Source organism: Aotus nancymaae, unplaced genomic scaffold (genome assembly GCF_030222135.1).
Source record: "Aotus nancymaae isolate 86718 unplaced genomic scaffold, 86718_ANA_hifiasm-v0.15.2.pri h1tg000025l, whole genome shotgun sequence".
Classification (NCBI taxonomy): Eukaryota; Metazoa; Chordata; class Mammalia; order Primates; family Aotidae; genus Aotus; species Aotus nancymaae.
Genome location: NW_026988438.1, coordinates 14,167,673 through 14,191,920, shown reverse-complemented (window position 1 = coordinate 14,191,920; position 24,248 = coordinate 14,167,673). Strand labels below are relative to the sequence as shown.

The window sequence follows — 24,248 nt, the reverse complement described above, 5'->3', positions numbered from 1 at the left end:
TCCTCCATGTTTTTGGAGCGGGCTTCTGGTACAGTTAGGAAATCACCCCACCTTAGCAAAAAATTAGCAAATGCCAAATACCTGTTCATCACACCATTTTTTTTTTTTATTTTGGAGACAGAGCCTGTCACCCAGGCTTGAGTGCAGTGGCATGATCTCGGCTCACTGCAACCTCCGACCCCCGGGTTCAAGTGATTCTGCCTCAGCTTCCCGAGTAGCTGGGACTACAGGCGCCTGCCACCACGCCCAGCTATTTTTTTTTTTTTTTTTTTTTTTGTATTTTTAGTACAGGGTTTCACTATCTTGGCCAGTCTGGTCTTAAACTCCTGACCTCATGATCCACCTGCCTTGGCCTCCCAAAGTGCTGGGATTACAGGTGTGAGCCACTGTGCCCAGTCTCTCATCACACCATTTCTGAGCAATTTCTCCTCATGGCCTTTAAAATTTGTCCAGATTTTTGGCACAAAACAGAAAAATGGTTAAGTCAGATACCAATGCCACAAAGGCAACGGCAAGTGGAACTGGGTTGGGGCATCCTGCCAGGGAAACACTGGAGTGCAAGTTTGCTCCTCTTTGCTCACCTGCCTCTGGGCCTCAGCCAAGTTAAAGGGCAGAGTTCCCTCTTCCAGAGGAGCAATCCGTTCAATGTCTGCTAAGGTCATACGTCTGTAGGGGAAAGGTAAACATAAGCAACAAAAATACCAATTTATTACAATTTACATGATAGAATTCAAAAATGTTCCTTTTTTCATTTCCCATATTTCAGCAGGGCCCTCAATTTGGCTTCTTTTTCTCCTGAATGCTGCCCTCCTCCTACCCCCACCACCTAACCTCCTTTTATTAAGCTAATTCAAAAAAAAAAAAAAAAAAGCCAACTTACCCCCGTGGCTCATATAAATCTGCTAACTGAAACAAGATGTCAACTTCCATGGGTGTAACCTGACCAAATTTCTGAGCTGCCAGAACAAACTCCTCTGTATGGAAGAAAAGTAAAAAGGGAAAGATTCAAGAAGAAATAGCCACTAAATTCAGCATTAACTCAAAACACTGGAATGAGTGAACTTCACAAAACTTTATTATGATCAGTTGTAGAATTCAAGTCGATCCAAATAGGGTAAGAATGTTGCAGTTCTTGCATCCATTTGGAAAGGGTATGCAGAATATGTTCTTGAACATATAGTTGAGAAGCTTGGTGTCATCTGATGTTGTTCATATTGCCAGTCAGGAAACTAAGGAATCATATATGAAACTTCATGTGCATAGTTCCCAGGAGGTTATATTAATGAAGCTGTAGAATTCCTAAGGGAATTCTGTTGTTGTTTTTTAAAATCCCATTAAAATGCTTATAATATCCTGTTCCAATCCTACAGATCAACTTATACTGTCACCAATACAACTTCGTGGAATTCCTCATGTATATCTGAAGGCTTCCTTAGAGGTTGCCAATGTAGTTCCAGTTGTAGCAAGATTTGAAAATATTTAAGAAATTTTACGTTTTCCTTATTCAAAGGCTGTCTTCAGTTTACTTAAAACTTGGTGAAGATTGTTTTGTTTGCTTTTGTTTGATCAAAGGATGAAAAACACACATTACCATATGGTTTATATGTGTCAATGGGATAGAAAAATCTATAACAAAAAGTACTCAGTGCCTTCTTCACCCTAATAATAATACACCACAATACTAGCAGGCAAGAATTCAGATATACTCTCACTCACCCTTAGTCACCTCAACATCTTTCCTGTTGCCAGCCAGAGTGCTGTAGATCTTTCTAATGAGTTCCATGTTGTTAAGGAGCGAATTAAATCCATTAAAATAGGAGAAACTAACTTGACGGGATGTGGTACCTCCAGCAGCCTCAAATAAATTGAAAACAAGAGAGAAGAAAAATATACAAAAGATTTATAGATGATTCAGAAGTACATACATCTAATACCAGTTTGAAAGTAATCAGGAATGCATGTATAAGAAGAAATGACCATAAGTATTTTCCTTTCGCATTAAAAAAAAAAAAGCTATAAATGATTTTTAGAAGCAACTGCAACTAATCATGACCAGCACTTGGATTCTACATACACAACTCCTAGAAAACTAAATAAATACATGTGTAGGATTATAACAGGACCAGTAGTAATTTAGAGTTCAAATTTCAATTGGAAATGTTTTATAAGTTGGTTTATTTCATCTAATGAGCAAATCGTAAAGGCTTAAATATGCAAAACTATAATGTACACATGTGTGTGCTTATGCATGCAAAACTGTATTATATCAATGTAAACATAGTATGAAAAGTGGTCAATCCAACATTAATATCAAGATTTGTCAAGTTACTTATAACCAGCAATAAATAACCATTTAGGTACAGACTTTACATTGGTAGGATTTCTAGCAAACAAGCATGTTATGGTAAAATTATGAGATGCCATATGCTTTCATGGGGGTTAAGTCTAGTAAAAATTCTGATAATCAGAATTTTTAAGAAACCACATTTCTTCACAGGGGACAAGGGAAACAGACAGAATGTCCATTATGAATGGGACTTCAGTTTGGAGTTTCAAATTCTATCCTTCCCTAACAAGGCAAAACATTTTTATTAGGAAAGCACTTCTTTATAAGGTAACAACCACATAAATCTTCACATAGTAATCATCTAAAATAGCTGACACGTAAGTTTAGAATGGAGTAGAGAAGGGGGGCGGCAAGAAAAGGAGTTAGATTAACACAGTGCCAGATGGAAAAGGCCTTGTCAGAATGCCATGTCTCCAGAACTAAGCACCCAGGGGAAGAAAGGAAACTGAAAGGTTACTCTGAGTTCCTGCCTATGGTAAGCATTGTGGGAAACCCAGATGATGGTGAAAACAGTATTCTCCCTGAGATTAACAAAAGGAGAGTTACCATTGGGTACTGGTCCTAAAACTGAGTGATTACCAAAATCACCCAGAAGCTTTACAAATTAGATTCCAAGACCTCACCGCCTGTAGATAGTGTATGATAGGCCTAGAAGAGATCTCAGAATCTGTATTTCTAATAATTATCAGTGGTGGTTCTGGTGCTCCATGAGCAGGGCTTAAGAACCACCACCACAGAATGTTGCAGGACATCCCCAGGGTCCATGAGGGAAGGACAGCAGCTGACACCAAGGGAAGGGAGGCTCGGCTCTGCTGTCACATGTGCCCCTGTGGCCTCAACAGATGCAGGGTGAAAGGGAATCTAAGGTTCGGAGTTTCTGTTGTGCTGACTACTCTAACAAATGATTTATATGTGCACTCCCTTTTTTGGTGGTGGTGTTTTTTTGCCTTAGAGCATCACAAGATTAGCAAAAATCAACACTGAATATACTTCAAAATCTAAAGCAAAATTAACATGAGATCACAAATTTGTTTTTCCTTTTTTCTTTAACCAGTTAATATAGTTCTGAAAGATATTCACACTACCCAGACAACAAATTGACCTACCCACTAAAACTAGCCAAAACACACTCTTTGTTTTAGTTTAGTAACGTGTGTGATCACATTAAAATGTTAGTGTTTGAAACAGAAAAAAACACTACATAACTTATAGGAATTGTTTTTATAATTCCTTATTTGCTGAGTTAAACCACTTCATTAGGGCAAGTTATGACTTACAGCTACTAGACATTCTTCTACAAAAGGAGTCAAGACATGGGGGCGGATGGTGACCATGATATCTCGGAAGTCGATGGCTGTGACTCTCCCAGTCCTAGCATTGTCCCGTTGCACAAAGGCTTGTTTTGCATGCTCTAATTGTATTTCCTACAAATAAACAAAGTAAAATAGTTTATGCTTCTCATTTAATAATTACTACAAATGACTGCTCATTTTAAAATGAGACTGAAGAAAGATTACATCTTGATCTAACAAACCCCCACCTGCCTGTTTATTAGCACCCCAAGCTACCATCTCCTTCCAAGGGAGAGAACTTTGCTCAGACCAATGAACACGTCTTGAGAAAGTTCACTCCACCTTACTCTGAAGTCCATGAACACAAAGAAAATGAAAACTGGAATGAAGTTTGCTAGGTTCAAAGACCTGGCCAAACCCAGCTTAGGTGATGCAGATGATCAAAGGAAAAAACAGTACCAGGGACATTAACTTCTCTCCAAGGAAAAGAGAAAAATTTTTAACCACAACCTGGTACACAAACACGTGATATAACAATAGACAGAAAAGAGCAGTGGTTCTCCTCTGCTATTTCTCTAACACAGGGCTTCCCAGCCTTGGTACTACTGGCATTCTGGACAGGGTAAGTCTTTATTATGGGGGGACTGCCCTGCTATGTACCCCTATTCTCTTCCCACTAGATGTAAGTATCCCCTTCCTTTCAAGGTCATAACAATTAAAAATGTCTCTAGATAGAGCCACATGTCTTGGTTAAGGACTACTGTTCCACATAGCTGGATGGTACGTGGATCAGAGGAGGTAAAACCCATGGTGGTATCACTGCATATGTTTAATTAAAATGATCTAAAGACAGAAAGTCCAATCACAGATCTCTGTTGCTATTCCCAGGGGATAAGTGTATGCACAAAAGAAGTCACAGCCTCCCATCAAAACTCTTGTGCACCATATGGGAGAAACATCCCTCCTGCAGACAGCCATTTTACCATCTTCCTTGCAGTACTCTGCCCATTTCCCAAATGGGCCTTTGGAGTAACAGCTAACTTCTTCGCAATTAAAAAGTAACACCGGCCAGACACAGTGGTTCATGTCTGTAATCCCAACACTTGGAGAGGCTGAGGCAAACGGATCACTTGATCCCAGAGGCAACCCCGAACTACCATGTGCCCAGCCTGGGCCACATGGCGAAACCCTGTCTCTACAAAAAAAACAAAAAATTAGCCAGGCATGGTGGTGCGTGCCTGTAGTCCCAGCTACTTGGGAGACTGAGGCAAGAGGATCACTTGAGCCTGGGAGGAAGAGGTTGTAGCGAGCCGAGATCATGCCACTGCACTCCAGCCTGGAGAGTGGAGTGATACACTGTCTCGAAACAACAACAACAAAGAACACCAATAGGCTTTCAAAAACTTCAAATTATTTGAATAAAATGGAGGCTTTTTAGATGATATTGAGAAAATTTTTAACTTTGGTGAGATAATGATATCATATTTATTCAAGTTGTGTAAAAAATAATTGTCCTCATGAATTTGTGCAAACTAAAGTGTAAGGGAAGTGACATGAGTCTAATACTGCTTTAAAGTACTCTGTCTTCCTTTCCTTCCCCAGAAAGGCAGGGAGATGAAAGAAGACATTCAATATTTACAATAACGAAAGCCAAATAACAGTTACATGATGGGTCATTATACTCTCCTCTCTACTTTCAAAGTTTGGAAACGTCCACATTAAAAAAATTTTAAAGTTAAGACATTTCATAGTAAGAATCAGAGTTCTTATCCTATTTAAAAGAATCTTCTCGTTTATAGCATCTGCCAGTTTTAATCCAGCCAGTCTCAACTGAAGATCTCTTCTGGGATCCCAGTCTTTCTGGAGCCTCCACCACTGGCTCCTTAAATGGGAAGCATCTGTCGGCCCTCTGTCTTCACATCTTCTCACTCTACTCTCCTAGGCAAAGTGCTTGCTCCCTTAAGGCCTCACGGATTTCTTATAAGCTAAGGCTTAACTCCCATATCCAAGTCTCACTGCTTTCTGCTGGACCAGAATTTCTGTTTAAAGAATATATCCACGTGGGTATCTCGTAAAGGCCACAAAATGACACGTAACTAACCCTGCATTATAGGTCCCCCAACCCAGTGCTCAAACCTGTTTTCTCTTCTATGTTCACAGCTTAATTATTAGGCATGTAGTTTTATTGGCCGACTCACCTAGAAAGCTGTCATTCTGAATTGTTCAAGCTTCCTTTCTCCCAGAGTAAACCAGTTACCAAATTCTGTCACTTAGGTCTTTCAAAGTTTGCCCAAATGCACCTTTTCCTTTTCATTCCTGATGCTACTGGTTCAGGCTTTCCTCAGACCTCACAAATTATCACGATGGTTCTGACTGTCAGTCTGGAGCTTGGGTTTGCAGTCTGGATCTCTGCAGTCTACCATGTACACATCAAAAGTCGCTTTTCAGAATTAAAGACCTAACCTCCCTCTCCCTCCAGAGAAATCTCCAATGACCATTTATCATACAAATCATCTCTGAAGCAAGGCATACAAGCCCCTGGAGGAAGTACTTTTAGTCTCATCTCCTACCACCCATGCCCACCCTTGCCAGACCTGCCACATACCTGGGCTTTTGCACACATAGTTCCTTCCACCTAGTGTAGACCGCTGCCCCTCTATCCAGCTCCTGTTCCTGCCATTTCCTTTAAGCTTAGCTCAAATGGGTACCACTCAGGCAAATACAACCAGGCCTTATAACTGGAAATAACTGATGTCCCTATGGTGGCCCCTTGTCTGAACATCAATTCTAAGACTTGTCTTATTCGATCGTACATCATAATCAGTTATTCACTTTTCTGCCTTTACCCTACCTTACCAGAAAAAAGACAGTGTATCTTGTTGAAGTCCTATAAACATCTGTTTACATTTATACATGCAGCTCAGCAGAATGCTTTAGATATAGTAGGTGCTCAATAAATGACAGGCATTCTCATCAGTGAAAAGTATTTTGTAAAACCAACTGAATGAACAAATCATGAGCTACTGAATAAAGGGAGGGTCTCTATACGAGTGCTTCCAATTCAGGAGGAAAGAAGAAACCAACTGTTAAACACCCTGTAGTGAAAAATGACCACAGTATGTATTCAATTGAAAGTAAATGAAGTCTCCTATTGAGTTACCAGACCCATTGCTAAAGTTAGCCATAAGCCAAGATTACTCTCAACAATAGTAGAAGGTATGTTCAGCTATTCACCATTTTCCCTAGTTTATAACTCAACATCTTAGGGATCCCTCAGACAATTATACCAAAAATGGCATCGCTTTCTCTGGCAACCCCATCCCCTTAGAAAGTGGGAAGTCAGAATGCTCAGACCAACCTGTCCAGAATTCCAGATTGGGAACAGATGCCAAGGTGGGGGCCAGTGCTCATGCAGCAGGACAGGGGACACATCTGTTATGAGGACAGTGTCACAACACATCTCTGTGCCAACGCTTCCATGATTAAACACCTAAGAGCAGGGACCCCTTAAGCTAGAATAAGAAAGCTCTTCTAAGCCTGATGATGCACAACTTGAGAATACATTTCCAACAGCTCTTATAGAGTGGGGGCGTTACAAGTTCCACATAGAACAAAATGCTAGATCTATGTCATTCTCTAAATAGTAGGACAGAGTGAAAAAAAATGCAGTTAGGTGGCTCCCCAACTTTAAAAGCAGGTTACTGAAGATGTGGGTTGCCTTCTGAAGACCATCTGTTTATGTCGTGACTGTTTCTTCTTCTGGGTGAAGAAATAAAACCATGACCTCAACCAATACAACCATACAATAGCACTTAGCGAGCATGTGTTATGCAGCAGACACTGCTGGAAAGCATTTTACAGGAATTAATTCATGGCATGCTTACTCTAAGCCTATAAGGTAGGTACTAGTATTAACCTCACTATAGCACTTGAGGAAATTAAAGTCTCACTGACAAGAAAGAGCAAAGCTGGAATTCAAACCTCAGCAGTTCTGTCCCCAGCCCCCAGCCCCCAATCTACCCATGCTCCTAATACTTCACTTAACTGCATGGGGAGCCTCACAAAGCTATTGTCAGGAATTTGATTAAACAATAGATTTGACACTAAGGAATCTTAAGAGCTATGGAAAGGTAAAAACTCCATTTGCTTTTAGGTAATTTAATGCTCTAGATTTTACTGTTGCCTATTTTCATGGAAAAATAATAAAATTCCCCAAAGTTTTCCATTAAGGCAAAGAGCTTCTGTATACTCAGAGCATCAGGATTGTTTTATCAATAGTAGCAGAGACCAAGGAGGAGAGAAACCAAATCTAAAAGGGCCTCTCCTGGCCTTACTCACTTTTTGCTCTCTTTCCCACAGCCCCAAGAGACAAAGGAGGAGAAAATTAAATCAGGAGGCCAGTGGGAGCTAACAAATAGGTTACTCCACAAATATCAAAGAATTGTGTGGTCTTTGAAATAAACGACCAGGCTCACACTACTCATGACAGAATGACTTAAAATCGAAGCTCCTGCTTTACATCTCAAAAGCTATTTAATGAAAATCTAAATGTATACTATGGGTTGTCAAGAGACTGGCAGCTCCTAGATCTGAACCCAGAAGGGATAAAATTGAGACAGAGAGCTTTTCATATGAATGATTTATAGCATATACAAAATAATATTTATTTCTAAAATGAAGGGGATCAGAAGTACACGAGTCATCTGTGTAGAGGAGAACAACATGGGCAGTAATCATTATATTTATATATTTAAAGGTTAAAAGACTACCAAGTTTTTATATATATATATATATATATGTTAGGCTGGCTGTCTATTTCTTTTGAAAAAATGGAGAGATGCTATAGGGGTCAGGGTTTATTTAGCATAGTACACAGAAGAAGTCTTTAACCTACAGAACTATTCAGCAGTAAAATGGGCTATCTTGCAAAGTAGCCGGTTCCCTGACACTGGAAATACTTGTTCAACCACAGGCTGAGGAACGCATGTCAAGAATTTTACCTTATTTTTAATAGAGAGAGTTATGGAAGCAATACATTATGATGACAATATGAAATCTGGAACAGGCATGGGTAGAGTGCAAACAGCAGTCATGACATTACTACCCAGGAAATCTCAGGTGATTGTTTGCATCTTAGAGCCTCAGGTTTTCTTCTACAGAATAGGCACAACATCACCTACTGTGCAGGGTTGTAAAAACCAGAGGTCATGCATGACAGGCATTTAATAAATGGTGGCTTTGATTTTTGTTCAGGTGAAAGGTTTGAAAACCTCCAAAGCCTCTTGCAATATGAAAGAGCAGTTCTGCTCAATCATTCTGAACTAGCCACAGGAACGGAAAAATGAGCATGAGCCAGGGTGGAGGATAACAACAGCTAAATGCTTCAACACTTACTACAGACCGGGGCTATGGCAAGAACTTCAAAGACAGTATTTCACTTAAGCCTCACGATAATTCTGTGAAGTAATGATTATTATCTTCATTTTACACAGAGGCACCTGAGGTTCAGAGGGCTCAGGTAACTAGCCTAATGTCACACAACTAAGAAGTGGAAGAGCTAAGATCCACAGCAAGGGGCATCACAAAGCTGAGATTCTAACCTACTAACTTATGCTGCCTTGGGCAAAATCATAAGTGAGGAGGTCATAACTAGATTTGGGCAGGTAACAGGAAAAGAGATTTTAAGAAAATTTTGATGATGACTTAAATATAGAAATGAATGAAGATAGATCTCAAAAATTCTCATTTCAAATTTTGGGGAAGATAAAGACTCTACCACAAAGGAAAATACTTAAGGGGAAAGAGATGAGATGAGGTGGCTGACCATGATGAAAAACTTGGAGTGAAGCGAGTTTCGGTTATAAACAAAAAGTTAAGATATACACAAAAGAAAGCTGGAGGTACAGGTAGAAATGTAGATCTGGGAAATTTAGATAACAGGGTTTTAGAGAAAACATCACAAGGCGAATGTTTACTAAGTTATTAAGTGTACGCTATGTCCCAAGGGCTGTTGTGTTTTCCCTACTTCATCTCTTTGAATCCTCTCCACAACCAAGGCGGCCCTACCATCACCTCTGTTCTGAAGATGGAAAAATGAGGTAAGAATGAGTCGAGGGTGACATGGGCAAGAATGAAACTGAATAGGCATCCAGGCATTTGGCTTCTGGAGCTATGATCTTAGCCTACACAGACTGCCTGTTGCTTTTAGAGAGGGCCTACCAAAAACCAGGAAAAGAAAAAGATGATTGTAGAAGTAGGTGAGATCATCCCACAGTGCATACAAAGAGCAGGCAGACGACAAAAATCAAACTGATACCTAAATAAGTGAGTAAAGAAAGTAAGACAGAGGACCTGACACCTCGTAGCAAACCCAGAGAGCTGAGAAAATAAAGTGTGTCTGTAAAGAGAGCTCTTAACAGTACCAGGTGATGGGTGCTTTCTAAATGCTGTTGCCAAAGACAGTTACCAACTAAAGAGAAACGGCTCCTTCTATCACCTAAGGCTGGAAGGTCCAAGAGCAGGAGTTCTGCAGCTATCTCTAAGGCAGTTCCACTCAAGTACATGAAAGGAGGCCCAATTTCTCTTCAATATGTGCCAGGGAACTATCTTCTGTTCCCTCTATTCTGGTGCATGATGATTAATGGAATAGGCTTTTATTGCAGCAGTTTCCAACGACTTCAACACACCCATTCAGATTGCTATAGAAAAAAAAAAATCAAACTCTTCAAAATTGCTGGTTGTACAGAAATAAACATATATAGGGGTTACACCACTTTAGGTCTAACATTCGTGCTTCTAATAGTTCCAGGCCTGTCATTTCCTTAATAATCTCCAATTTTCCAGTGGGTATATTTTGAATGTAAAATATTCTCTCCACCTCTATTCAGACAAGCAAGTTTGTGCTTCAGCCTAATAATTGAGAACAATTTATCACAAACAACAACAAAAAACCCAAAAAACCCAGCCCCTGAAAACAAGCAGGAGATCCAGGTGATTTATATTATAAAGCCAAAAACACACACACAAAATTTTTTTTGAACCCAGGGTAATTTGCATTCATGTGTTTTGAAATTTTAACAAAATCTAAACTATTAATAAAAGCAAAGAGCTAATAAGGAAATTATTCAAAATAATTCCTTTTTAGATTTAGTGATAGAAGAATTCTGGGCAAAATGCAGCTAATTGTTTATCAAAACAGGAAACAAAAAGTATAAAGATGATTTGCCTAAAAAATACAGTATCATATTTAGCCCAATTTCAAACAATTTCTATATTACATCACCTATCAGTACCTGTATACTAGTTTGCATATAAATATCCACTTTGTTTTCATAATCTCTGCTAACCTGAAGAAAAAAATTCTAATTAAAATGAAGATCCACATATTTTTTAACAAAGTAAAAATGAAACGTAGCAATAAAGTAGGTAGACAGATAAATAGTAGTTACCATTCTTAATTTTGTTCTATGCGTGCCTCCCCCCAGTTCGGCCATGCAGTCAGAATTTCAGAGTTAAGGGTGAAATTTCATCCCCAATTCACTAGGTGAGGCCTTTAATTAAAACGATCATCGGAAGCAGTGTCACATGTGGCTCGGCATGCACCGCAACACCTTGGTAGAAACCAAATACAGACCTTCTCCATCTCAATTTCCTTGCTCTTCTGATTTAACGTTAAACTCCACAGTGGGTAACAGCTGGGGAGATGCTGTATAGAGTGCTCGTTTTTACCAAGATGTTACTGTAAAAACCTGCACAACAGGCTGCTCAACAAAGCAGCAAGCTGACTAACACCACAGACACAACACCACAATGAATCCTGATTTCCATTGCCCAGAGAGTAGAAAAGTGTGTGTTGTGGTTGGAACCTGTCCTGCATCTTACTGTCCAAGTGACCAGGATCACATCTCTAGTTACTCATCACCAAACTAGCAATGGTTTTCATTTCACCCAAGCAGAATCTCATCTAGTGGAAGAGTCTAAGGCAAACAACAATAACGAGCTCTACTCACTATTTCATTGAGAACACCAGATGATGCTGTATTTATCAAACAGTACCAAAGCTACCTCACAGACCCAATCTGATACAACTTAGAATCAACATAAAAGGCACTCACATAGTGAAAATTAAAATACAACTGTGTTCTTGGGCTACTAAAAATTCATGGTCTAGATACTTTCACTAATACAGACAAGACAATTGGGGGACAAAACGGAGGGGCAAATGGCTCAGGTTACTCAAACCTCAGCAACGACCTTGTTAAATGTCCACTCATCTGTAAAGAATTATGGCTTCAGCTAATTCTACCACAGGTATTATTTTTTATGAATGCATGAAATTGCTTATTCTAAAGCTAGAAAATTTGGGGTTGCTATGGTTGAAGGTATGTTTTGCTTGCTGGTGGTTGGGCAGGGGTAGTAGCAATTTCATTTTTAACATATATAGTCTCTTGTGTTGAAATTTTTGCCTTATACCAGGATGCTATGACAAATATAGTAGCAAACTGTAACTGACGGTGAGTATAAAGCCAAGACCTCAGCTGACCAGCACCAGTGAATCTCTGACTTGTGGAGGGGCATGTGGCAACTACCAATACCTGGGAGCAGCAGACTTTAGAGTTCTACTCCCTAGGGCCCAGGAACTAAAGAACGAAAATGTCCACGTTACACAGAAAAAAAGTGGGCTGACCTCTACACTGTGCTGACCAAGAAGCCAAAATAATGGTCAATCTGATTTATTAAAAATAAAATTGTTCAGCTACATTATTAGCATGGGTATGCTTTAGCATCCAACCAGGTTATCACGGGACTCTTGATCTGAGAACAAGGATCCTTACTAATATGAATGGCCAGTCTGGAAAGCCAGACACAGCTTTGATCCCAGGTTCTATTCCTAGCTTTATTTACTATGATTCATGTCTTTGGGTTTCATCATCCTCTTCTGATAAAATGAGGATCAGAATAAAACTATGATAAAATACTCACACCCTTGTGATTAGAACTCTCTGATGGGTCACATAACCTCACTCATATACTCTATTTAATAGGAAGACATTAGATAGGATTTTTAGCCCCATTCCCTCTCCAGTCAGCTATCCTGTCTCTTGGCTAACCAACAGAATAACCAACTTCAAAATCTGGCCTCTCCACCAATTCAGAGTATTGCTAATTTCTGGATGATGCTTTTAGAGCAATAGGTAATGGTCCCAGGAAACAGAAGAAATTTCCGGGCTACATAAAGTGCAGAACAAAATTCCTTCAAAAAGCTCAAGTCTATAGGGCCCATAGGTAGGGCTCCTATGGTAGATCATCTCAACACCAAAGAACTGAAAACAGACGGCAGAGCCGATTCGCCAGCAAACATGTGAACAGTTCTTACATATAAAGCACTACTCTAGCCCTTCCTTAAAACCTCCTCTTCTTCCTGTGCTCCCTATCTCAATGAAACATCACCATCCTCCCGCTAGCCCAAACCTAAAACCCAGGAGTTAATCCTGAGTTCTGCAAATCCTTGACTGTCCCCGTCCCATTAAAACATGAAGCCTTGTCTGGCCTACCCCTGTAAGTTCTCTTGACTCCATTTACTCTGGCCCATCACTGTTACCATCCAACCGAGACCACAGTTGTTTGACTCTTGGGTTACGAAGTAACAAACAGGTCTCTCTCTCCTTGGTCACGTCCCTCTCCATTAGATTTATCACACAATAGCAGAGTGATCCTTCCAAAACACAAATCTGATGAGGTTTGCCTTGACAGGCTTCCCATTACTCCAAGGATAAAGAGCCGAATGTTTACCTTTAAACATTCAGGGTTGCCTAGTCCAGACCAAAGTTTGCAAAATCTGGTTCCTGAAACATCCAGAGCATCGCAATTCAGGATGCTTATTGGCAAGGCAGCTTCTTAGGCCCTATTCAGAACTACTAAATTTGAGTCTTGGGTGGGGAGGAATGGAGACAGGCCCGGGACCCTGCATTTTTAAATAAGCACCTCAAATAATTTTTACACTAAAATTAACAAAAAACTGCCAGAGATTTAGAAAAATTAATTTCAACTTCAAATTCACCTGTCTGACCTCGAACGGATCCAGAAAACTTCTTTAGGTTTCTGTTCACTCAGCTTTCACAGGGAAACAACACCAACTGCCTTACTTAGCTTTACACCTAAGGTGACTATAAGGACAAATACTAATACAAGTACGAGAACTTTCTTAGCTGGAAAATGCTATATGAGAGGTAGCTAATAACAATGTTGTTCTAGTTAACAGAAATATTGAATTTGGTGGTAATCCTAGACTTTTCTATCCTGAGATTGGAACCACTGGAAACTCCTATGTGTAGACTGTTTTCAAATTAAAATAATTACACGTAAAATATATACCCAAGATTATAAAACAGTATCAAAAAAAAAAAAAAAACCTGGAAGTGATAGTACCATGCACCCCTACTAAGAACATGTTGATGATAATATCTGGCAATTAATGGGTAGGGGTCAGGAATGCTAGATATTTAGCAATGCATGACTGGGTACTGCCATTCAGATGCATGGTACCTTCCAGGAACAGAAAATAACTATCTATAGCCTTAGGCCTGGAGACGGTGCAATAGAGTGGGAACAGCATCATATTCTTGAATTCATCACATACCTGTCGTCTGACTGCAGAAGCTAAGCTCTGGAACAGTTGCTCTTTACCACTCTTTTGGAATATTTCTTTGGAAACACAAAGCTACGGGCCATTTCCCCGGAAAATTACTAATAAATGCAAAATTTTACCCTAGAGTAAGTTTATTCTTTTGTGTATAATAGGGGATAATAATAATTACCCTTTAGGGTATTGGGAGGATGCTATTATCAGAAAGATAATATTTAAAAGCACCTTATAAATTATAAACATTATACAGATATTAGTTATTGTAACTTTTTTGAAAGTGACTCAGTACTCACTACACAATAATTTGGCAGAAAAGTTTTAGAAAGCTTTCATTCTGTGCCCTCAAGTGCCTACAACATTCACCCAATAAAAAAAAAAAATGGCAAAGAGGGCTGGGCACGGTGGCTCATGCCTGTAATCCCAGCGCTTTGAGAGGCCAAGCTGAGTGTATCACTTGAGCCCAGGAGTATTAGACCAGCCTGGGCAACAGGGGGAGACCATATCCCTACAAACATACAAAAATTAGCCGGGCAAGGTGGGTGTGCCTGTAGTCCTAGATACTCTGGAAGACTGAGGCGGGTGAATTGCTTGAGCCCAGAAAGTCAAGGATGTGGTGAGCCATGATTGCACCACTGCACTCCAGCCTAAGTGACGGATTAAGAAACTGTCTCAGAAAAAAAAAAAAGTTGGCAAAGGGGCCAGCCATGTGACTCACACCTATGATCCCAGTACTCTGGGAGGCCACAGCAGGGGGACTGTTTGAGGCCAGGAGTTTGAGACCAGCCTTAGCAACACAGTGACACCCCCTCTCTACAAAAAAATTAGCTGGGCATGGTGGTGCATGCCTATGGTCCCAGCCACTCAGGAGGTCGAGGTGATATGATCACTTGAGCCCTGGCATTCAAAGTTGTAGTGAGCTGTAATGCACCACTGTACTCTAGCCTGGGTAACAGAGTGAGACCTTGTCTCAAAAAATGAAAGAAAGAAAGAAGGAAGGAAGGAAGGAAGGAAGGAAGGAGGGAGGGAGGGAGGGAGGGAGGGAGGGAGGGAGGGAGGGAGGAAAAAAAAGTTGGCAAAGGATCTGCATACCTGCCATGAGGTTTTATGCCACAAACCTTTAAGTGTTTTTGCTACAAAACAACAAACTCATAGGGCACACATTTTATACTTACTTGTAGTTGCTCCTTTTGGACTGTCAGGTACAATTCCTAGATTTTCACATTATAAGTGTCTCAAGAGTTACAGTCTCTGCACCTTTCAATCCTTTGCACAAGTCCTCTTGACAAACCCAACATGCTCAGCAAATATTTGCTGAATTGGATGGTTTGCCTGACATGAGTAATAATCACAACACACAAAAAATACTGAGATTTATGTTAAAACTGTTTATGAACTGCAATTCCATCAGATATAGAATAGAAAAATTTCTCCAAATTATTTTCTAAAATACAAAGAATATTAAAATTTATTTTAATTTATTTTAAAACTAACAGCTATAAAATTAGAGCTTTGCTCTTGGAGTTCAGAGTAGACACATGTGGAGATATTTTTAAATACACATACCCACATATAAAACTGTATTCAAATTCACACATACCATCAGTATAAATCATGAGGTAAGGGAAATATGACCCCACTCCCTGCTGAAATCTTTCCATTCCAATGAGGAAGAAGACTACAGGAAGGAGGCTTTGTATCCTTGCCACTTGCTTAATGTTATTAGATGCAAAGTACAAATCAGTCAAGTTTAGCTCAAATAATACCAAATTGATTCACCACTTTATGACTTTTACAACCAAGGCACAGAAAAGGACATAGCAGTTCACCATGCAAGCAATGCCCAGGACTGCCAACACCTTAGTGGGTGGGGACCTGCCCAGACTCTACATAAACACATGACCCAAGTAAGATCCTCACAGCCACATAGTGGTTTCTAAGAAACTCACACTTGCTTGGATACAGTAAAAACATTTATTAAATGGAAAAAAAAAAAATAGAACTTGCAGAGAACTGCAATGCCCCACCAATCACACACATGTATACACACACATAAACACAGGTAACACATGTGCTGACTGGAACCAACCTGAGCTACCTTCTAGGGTTCCTCAGTGGAACAGAGGAGTGCTGTCTCTACATGCTGCTCCCCTTCCTCATCATGTGACAGGTAGCAGCATGCATGGTGGCAGCTCGTTCACATTTCAAACAGCCAAGCATCTGCCTTCACAGCCTTGGCACCAGCCAGGGAGCTAGTGCCTGTTTCTGAGTCCTGCCCTAGAGCAGAAAGGCGGATACTTGCCTAACAAAGCAAAAGTCTGAAACACAGGAGATTAAATTCACTTTTATCTTTAAGAAGTTACCTGCATTCAGAAAAGAGTTCAAAGGAAGCAAACAAAACATTTGAAATGGAAGGAAGGAACCCAATGGTAGACATTAAAACTGGCACTCAGGTAAAGCCTATCACGGTCCGTCCATTTATTCCTGTAAATCCGGGTCTGGAGTAGGACACAAAAGCAAGGCCCTGACTGAGATCATTAAGCACTATAACCACTGTAATTTAGTAAAAATTCAGTACTTCTATTCTGACTACAGAGACAAAAATTATCCCATGCAGGACACTGTGGTATGTTTCCATTTACCATTATAGAATGAAGTCAAATTTAAGTGAATACCCTACAAATCGTTTGGAAACATAACCATAATCCCTGAGTCATTTAATCCTGGACTCTGGCTTTCCTGTATCTGGAGGAAGGCCTAGAGGCTGCTGTGAGCAGTTAAAAATCGACTCAATTCAGTATAATTGACACTTGCTTAGAGGAGGAAACGCGATCATCCTTACTACTGCTAACATCCCATTAAGACTAAAAGTTAATTAGGCTGTGTTCCATAAAGTCAATTTGAGGCATTTGTCTCAATAACATTACTGTAATTATTCCTCATCAAAATGAATACTGCCTCCTACGGCATAACAATGTCCTATGGAAACAGCAGCAAAAATCCAGCAACTTACATTACATTCTCCATCTCAGTTAGGTAAGTAGGTTTATGTTTACAGAGAACTGAAAACAGGGATTCACTAACATTAACGTATTTTTAAAAAATACAAAGGCAAGTTTAGCTTGTCTTGTTTTATGTTTCCGAAGGCCTGGAATATAAAAGCAAACTAGACAGCAGGACAAATTATATGTATCACAACAATACCATTACAAGCCAAAAAGAGAAGCGTCTATTGAAGTTAACCCATCACAAATGCTAGTCGCTAAGAATGAGCACCACAGCCCATGCACCCTCCACCTCCAACCAGAACAGGATTCCAACCACTCCACAGTGGGTCTGGTAAGGTCTGGAATACACCAAAAAGCCAGGGGCACCAGGATACCCACTAAGGACATTTCTAGTAACAGAGAATTGACATTTTCCTCGAGACCCAAAATTTAAACATATCAAAAGAATCCCCTTATGTGAGTCTTTTTAAATATATTTAATAAAGTATAAATAAAATTTAACTGTTAGAAGCAAAGCAAATGCATAAACATCTACATAGTATATAGATACTGATCTCTAGTGACTAAATGATAATGTTGTATTTCAAGTATTTTGAAATAACGCTGCAGAAGGAAAACTAAGTTATAATCTTATTTTGTGAATACTCTTCTGGCATCATCAGTGGCACAATGATGGGTGGAAGAAGGGGGTCAAGAGAGAAGGGCAGCAGGGACTGGGTTAGGGAAAGTGCATCCCAGAAACTAAGACAAGTCCTACAGCAATTAACCAACAGGAAGCAAGTGCGCAGGTGCCCTTAGCACAGTAGTTCTCCATTAGGGCCCCGAGAAGCTTTAATAGGCCCCAAATGCCCAGGTGTTCCCCCTGCCCCCATTGAATCTAACCTCTAGAGGTGGGCTGAGGCAACAATCGTTTTTAAAGCTTCCAGGTGATTCCAATATGGAGCCAAGTTTGAGACTAGTGCCTTGTCTATAAAAGGTGTCAGATGAAATGATTCTGAAGCTGATGACAAAGCTACCCATTTCTCAGGTGAAACAAAATATTGGTAAGTAGTAACAGAGCCAGTCACAAGCCAAAATTTTAAGTTGTAATTTTGCCCCTCCTGACCTAAGTGACCTTGAGGAAATCACTTGATTTCCCGGGGCCTCAATGTGTGTTCCTTCTAAACATGGAGTTCTACGTAAATCTGTGGACAGCCCATTTAATTCTATGATTTCAACATATTAATAAAGAAATACTTCTTAACAGAACAGTTTTGCCAGGCTAGAAAGTGTGTAGCAAATCACAGTTCAAGACTCAAATCAGGATTTTTACACACAATTTGATTCCAGGTTTACTTATTCACCTTTTTAACTTTTTAAGAGCTAGACCCACCAATAAAAACTGAGTAAATTCTGCATATGTCAGGTGTCTTTTTCTTTCTTTTCCAAAATGTAGTTGTACAAATTCTGAGTCCCAGTTAAATGGAATATGTTGATGAATTGTGGTCTGTCCAAACACTTCCTTAACATCCTCTGAAAAGAGAAAAGAAAGATTGATAAGTAAATCAGGTTCTTTCTGATAAGATCTGTTGTTAAATGGATATTGCTTTTTCTTATAAAAAAAGTAATTTTATTTTAAACAGACACATAGATTACAAAACTATGGCAGAAATAAAAGAATTCTCATGGAATTAGTTAAGAAATCCAAGTCAAGAATCCCACCAAACAAAACAAAGGTGGAAAAAATCAAGAAGACACACACACACACACACACACAGACACACACATACACACACACACCCTAAAGGCTATAGGAAACCCAAGTAGTAAGCTAAAACTATTATCATCTCATTTGTTTTTGTTTCAATAAATAATGATTATTTTCTAGGTACAGAGGACAGAATTCAATCTTAGCGGTAGGAAACATACATACACAAACACACATACCACAAGATACAAGTGTTACATACAGCCTTTAACAGTTACTTAAAAATTTTTGGAAGATTTAGAAATCCATTAGGAAAAAATCTGACACACATATTTAACACCCCTAAGGCTGTTTCTGTGCTTGAAAAAGTCCAACAATGTATTGAGCTGCACTTGAAGACAAAGAAAATGGGGAGAAAAGCCAGCAGCAGCCCAAGGCTTTGACTTTCCACTGCACTCTTCTGGCTTGACCCAAGAGTTCTCAAATTGTTCAAATAATCCCATTTAAGATGGGCCACTGAATGTGCTCGTCCTGGCTTATCATCTCTTTTTGGCCTCTACAGCAAAACTGTAAGAGGACTGACAGAGAGAAAAGAAAAGAAAAACATATATATATGAAAAGCCTTACTTTTCTAAAGCTTCAAGTTTTTATTTTTAGCCTCCCACCTCCTCTTGACAAAAGTGTGTGTTTAGAGGGTGGAGGATATACAAATTATTACCATATTAATATTTTTTCCTGACTTTCACAGCTTTAAATATATCTACCAAACCTGCTCATTTTTATGAGCAAACTGTGCTTGATACCTTTTTTCTGTTTTGCTTCTATTTTTTTTTAAAAAAGAAACAAGAAGAAAGTTATTTAGCCCTCTGAAAAGTGCCAAAATTTTTGGCATATGTGTCTATGGCTCCCCCCCACCGTTTTCCTACTTCCACCCCCGTTATACCCATAGTTTTTATTCCACGTTATTAAAGTTTCCAGAAAGTTTTAAAGCCTTGCCATGAAGAAACAGTAGTGCCACCATTAGCATAAGGTTGGGAGTGTATTTGCACAGAGAAGGCAGTAAAAATGAGGATTACGCTGGGCACAAATTTTATAAAAGTTGGCAGAAATCCTCAGGTTGGCCTTGATGAGAACAATAAAAGTTTTAAAGTACAACCTTAATTTCTCTGAATTTATTCTGTCTTCTCTACTTTTAGGGAAAAAAGAGATAAGATATAAGGAAAATGAAGTAAATCCAGAATTAGGATTTAAAGAAAAAACAGAATAAAAGATTCTCAGCAGGTCACACTGGGGTCAATAAAAGGAATTGAGTAGAAGAAGATTTCTGAAAAGAAATCACCAAACTGAAATTCAAATGACTTGGATTCAAATGCTACTAAGAGCAGCTAAACTTTCTTGGGCACTCACCATGTTCTAGGTATTGTTCTAATGGCTTTAAATCCCTTAATATCTTAAAACATGACTTTCTTCAGTGCAAAATATACTAACCGAATAATGTATGGCTCCTTTCTGGGTGTAAGTGTCTGTATCTCTATAGGAAGCAGGCCCAGTAAAGATTTAATAAAGGCTCCCATAATCTTCTAACCTAGATGAATAAATCATCTAATGAGAAATAATGTTCAAATGATAAAGATGTGACTGAAAGAAATTTTTTCATACTATAAATTTTATACTAGAATAAAATTTTTGAGAAATCATATACAAGAAAAAATGGTTTTCTAATTTATCCTCAGTTAACTTGAAGATTCCTTTCTGCCAAGCATTCCAGTGAAATAAAGTTTTACTGTAATAATCATTGGATAACTGTCAAAAATAAAATCGTTCCCTTCTTAATCTCTCCTTCAATCTTTCTTTCCCATAGAAAGTAACAGAAGGTATTAAATAGTTGGTATATAAAGCAAAGGCACTCATTATCTATTTTTATATTTATGTGGTCTGAAATTATAAGTATACATAAAAGTAAGTTTAAGTTTTTCTAATGTTAGTGAATGAATTTAAAATGTCTCATCATAAACAACAATCTTATTTATCTATAATTAAAGTAATTACCATTTACTGCTTACTAGAGCTCACATTTTTATCCAAAACTTTGAACATTACAGTTTTTTGTACTATTCCATAGAGTGTGTGTCTCTCTCTTTAGAAAACGCCTGGCTAATGTACTGATATCTTCTCTGCAGGATAGAGCTATTATCCTTAAAATATGTCTCAGATCTAAAATCTGAAAATCCTATAGGCCTGTACTACTACTACTAATTTGTTTGAAAAAAGATCTCTCTATAGATCTTCTAGAGTATAGTATGCTAGATTTATATAAGAAAGATTTCCAGATGATCTTACATAAGTCACTATGTATATGTATGCGCATACATTAATGTATGTGTACATACGTATTGTACATGTTTTATTTCCTAGTTATTAGCCCCTTGACAGCAAATACCCTATTCTTCACATCTGATTCTACTACTATAGCTGGCATCTGATTCTACCACTATGGCTGGCACAGTGGTAGGCAGAGAACAACTGCTCACTAAGTAGTTGCTGACTTTAAATGAGCCAGAAAAGGTTTACAATAGATAATGCAACAGGTTAAGGACAGCAGTATTAACTCTTTGGGGCACTACAGTTTCCCTTACTAAGAAACTATTCAACAATCATTTCTCAACACTTCAGGATACTGCATATAAATTATCAGTCAACATAGTTTATCAAAATCCCAGCCCTGGTCCTAAACTGATTTAAACATGTTGAGGGGCTGAAAACACTGCATTTTAGCCAGCACTCCAGGTTTTTCTAATGCCTGCCAGGATCCAGGACCTCATTCTGAAAACGTTATCTTGGCGTACAGAAGGGTTAGAGTCACTCTTAATTTTTAACTTCTCATTGAAATGGACAAAAATTTCAAAGGAAGGAGGTAGAGAATACTCCAAACCAAGAAGTATAATGCAGGAATATATAAACACAGATCAAGTGTAGACCTAGGACACTCAGGGATGCCATGCCGTACAACTCCAGTGGATGGCATTTGCTTCATGTGACTGGTGCCTCCTGGAGTTGGGCAGTGTACCAACCGCATGACCCTGAGAATGTAGCCCCAATATTAGCTTGGTGGCTGTTCCAATATGCTGGCTATTGTAGGAATGTCGGGGCTTGGCCAGCTAGCTGGCAACCTTTTAAGTAGCACAGCTTGGGAGCACTGTACTAAGTCCTGTGGGAAGAGGAAGGGTAGTAAGAGGTATGAGGTTATATCCAAGTCTTAATACATGAGAAATAATTCAACAGCATATTCAAGGAGTACACTGTATCAGCACTAAACCACAGGGTGTCCTCGTAGCAAGGAAATAGAGATTTAAGAGGAGAAGAGAGAGAGAAAAGCTTATTGGAGCAGATAAACCAAGATCTGGACCCTGAAAGCAGTCAAGGATTTACTGAGACGGACCTTTGAGGGAGCTCTTCAATGGAGATCAACAGCATGAAGAAAGGTTCATTTCTTTTGAAGTGAATAAAGGTCCAGTTACAGTGCTTTGGACCAAAGCCACCTGTGATCACTGAGACATGATAGATCCTGCTCCAGGTAGCCACAGACATTGGCAACACCTGCCAGTAGCAAACATTATTTTAAAGCCCTCAGGGCATGATGGTATGTTTACAGTGAAGAAAAGTTTGCTATGCAAAGAACAGTTGGCCATAGGATTCTGGAGGGGGGGGGAAGGCCTGAAGTTGTTTACCACTTGGCACAATTTCTACAAAATTTATTTTTTACTCTCTTGACCTACCTAGCAGGATTATGTACTCAAATAGCAAAAGATTGCCAAGCCATTCTAATTGGATGAGCCAAATGATATGCAAAAGATGAAAGGAAAACTACCAATATTTCTATTCATTTCACAGCTAATAAAGTCTTTAAAACAAAATATTAAAAACTGTTCCTCTGGAAAACTCACACATTTTCTCCAAAAATATTTTATAGGCTCATAAGTTTTTGAATATTTCATTCTGCTCTAATGAATCATCCTGGGGCATTTGTTTTCCGAAATGTTTGGTCCCTATGTTTTCCTGCAGGCTCATGAATAGAAACAACATCTGTAAACTCAATAATCACTATGAGTTCCTTACATTTCTCCCTCACTCTGGAAGACATTATAATATCATCTCAGGTTAATATCCTTTTCTCCTTTTAGGAGGCACAAATGGCTTTCTCATTTAACATTTGATTGTTTAAGATTTCTCCATGTCTTGTAAGGCTCTGAGAGGTAAGAGGAACAAGTTCCAGCTCTCATTTTACAGCTGAAAAATCAGAAATGAAAATCCAAAGTGATTTTCAAGCCCAGTTCTGCTCTATACTCTGGCTCCCAAGGGCAATTCCATGTGTTTTACCATGAAAGACCCTAGGAGTCAAACTTAGACTTGCCCTTTCACCAAACCCTGACCATTCCAAACCTAACTTGCAATCCTGGAGAGGAAAGAAGAAACTCAAAATATTTTAGCCTTTTTGGTTGCTTACTTGGTTCAGAATAACTCATAACTCAGCCACGGAGAACTTTCAAATAAGAACCACCTGCTAGATCTATCTCAAACATAAAAATAATTAGAATGAGGTCTCTCCCGGTCTAAAATACAAGGCCTTAAACTCTTATATCCAGGTTGAAGTCATACAGGCAAAGAAACAAAACTGAATTAGCATTGAAATGTGCATGTAGCACCAGTATATATTTTGGATATATAAAGTCATATTTTTCTTAGTTCAGCCACTCCTCCTAAAAGTAAAAGCAAATTAGAATGCTTATTTTTTAAAGTATAATTGTTGTTATTTCAATCTATGCCAAACAAGCTATGTTTGGAGGGCCTGTAGTTCCCATAATATCACCAAATAATAATGATATTATTTAAAATCAGACCTCACCAAATAAAGTCAAGGATCCTTTTATTTGTGGAACTTTGCTTTATCCACAAAAGTTTCCATCTTGAAAGTCTGCTGCATTCATCTATATCATGAGAAGACAATTACAAAGTGGCAGTTGTTTCCTTCCTAAAGATAACCTCAAAAAGTCAAAGGTATTTCCCCCGAATTAATAACTTTCCCAGGCTACAGGGTATGGTTGTAGTGAAAAGAGCTGAGACCTTTAAAAGTTGGGTCAGAGATGACATTATCTTATATATAGAAAAGTCCTAAGAAATCCACTAAAAAATTATTAGAACTAATAAATAAGTCTAGCAAGGTTGGAAGACAGAAAAATCAACGTACAAAAATCAATTGTATTGCTACATATTT

General features: G+C 38.9%; 1 protein-coding gene across 2 annotated transcripts in view; it reads right to left on the bottom strand.

The window, feature by feature from the left end:
• Positions 1-24,248, bottom strand: part of SLC25A13 (solute carrier family 25 member 13) — a 205,200-nt gene that overhangs the window by 81,306 nt on the left and 99,646 nt on the right. For both annotated transcript variants that reach the window (XM_012450767.2, XM_012450769.2), the window contains 5 exons: positions 18,662-18,801; positions 3,625-3,771; positions 1,717-1,855; positions 881-974; positions 582-666 (listed from right to left, as the gene is read on the bottom strand). In XM_012450767.2, the coding sequence (XP_012306190.1) occupies positions 582-666; positions 881-974; positions 1,717-1,855; positions 3,625-3,771; positions 18,662-18,801 (605 nt within the window). The remainder of the gene's footprint in view (positions 1-581; positions 667-880; positions 975-1,716; positions 1,856-3,624; positions 3,772-18,661; positions 18,802-24,248) is intronic.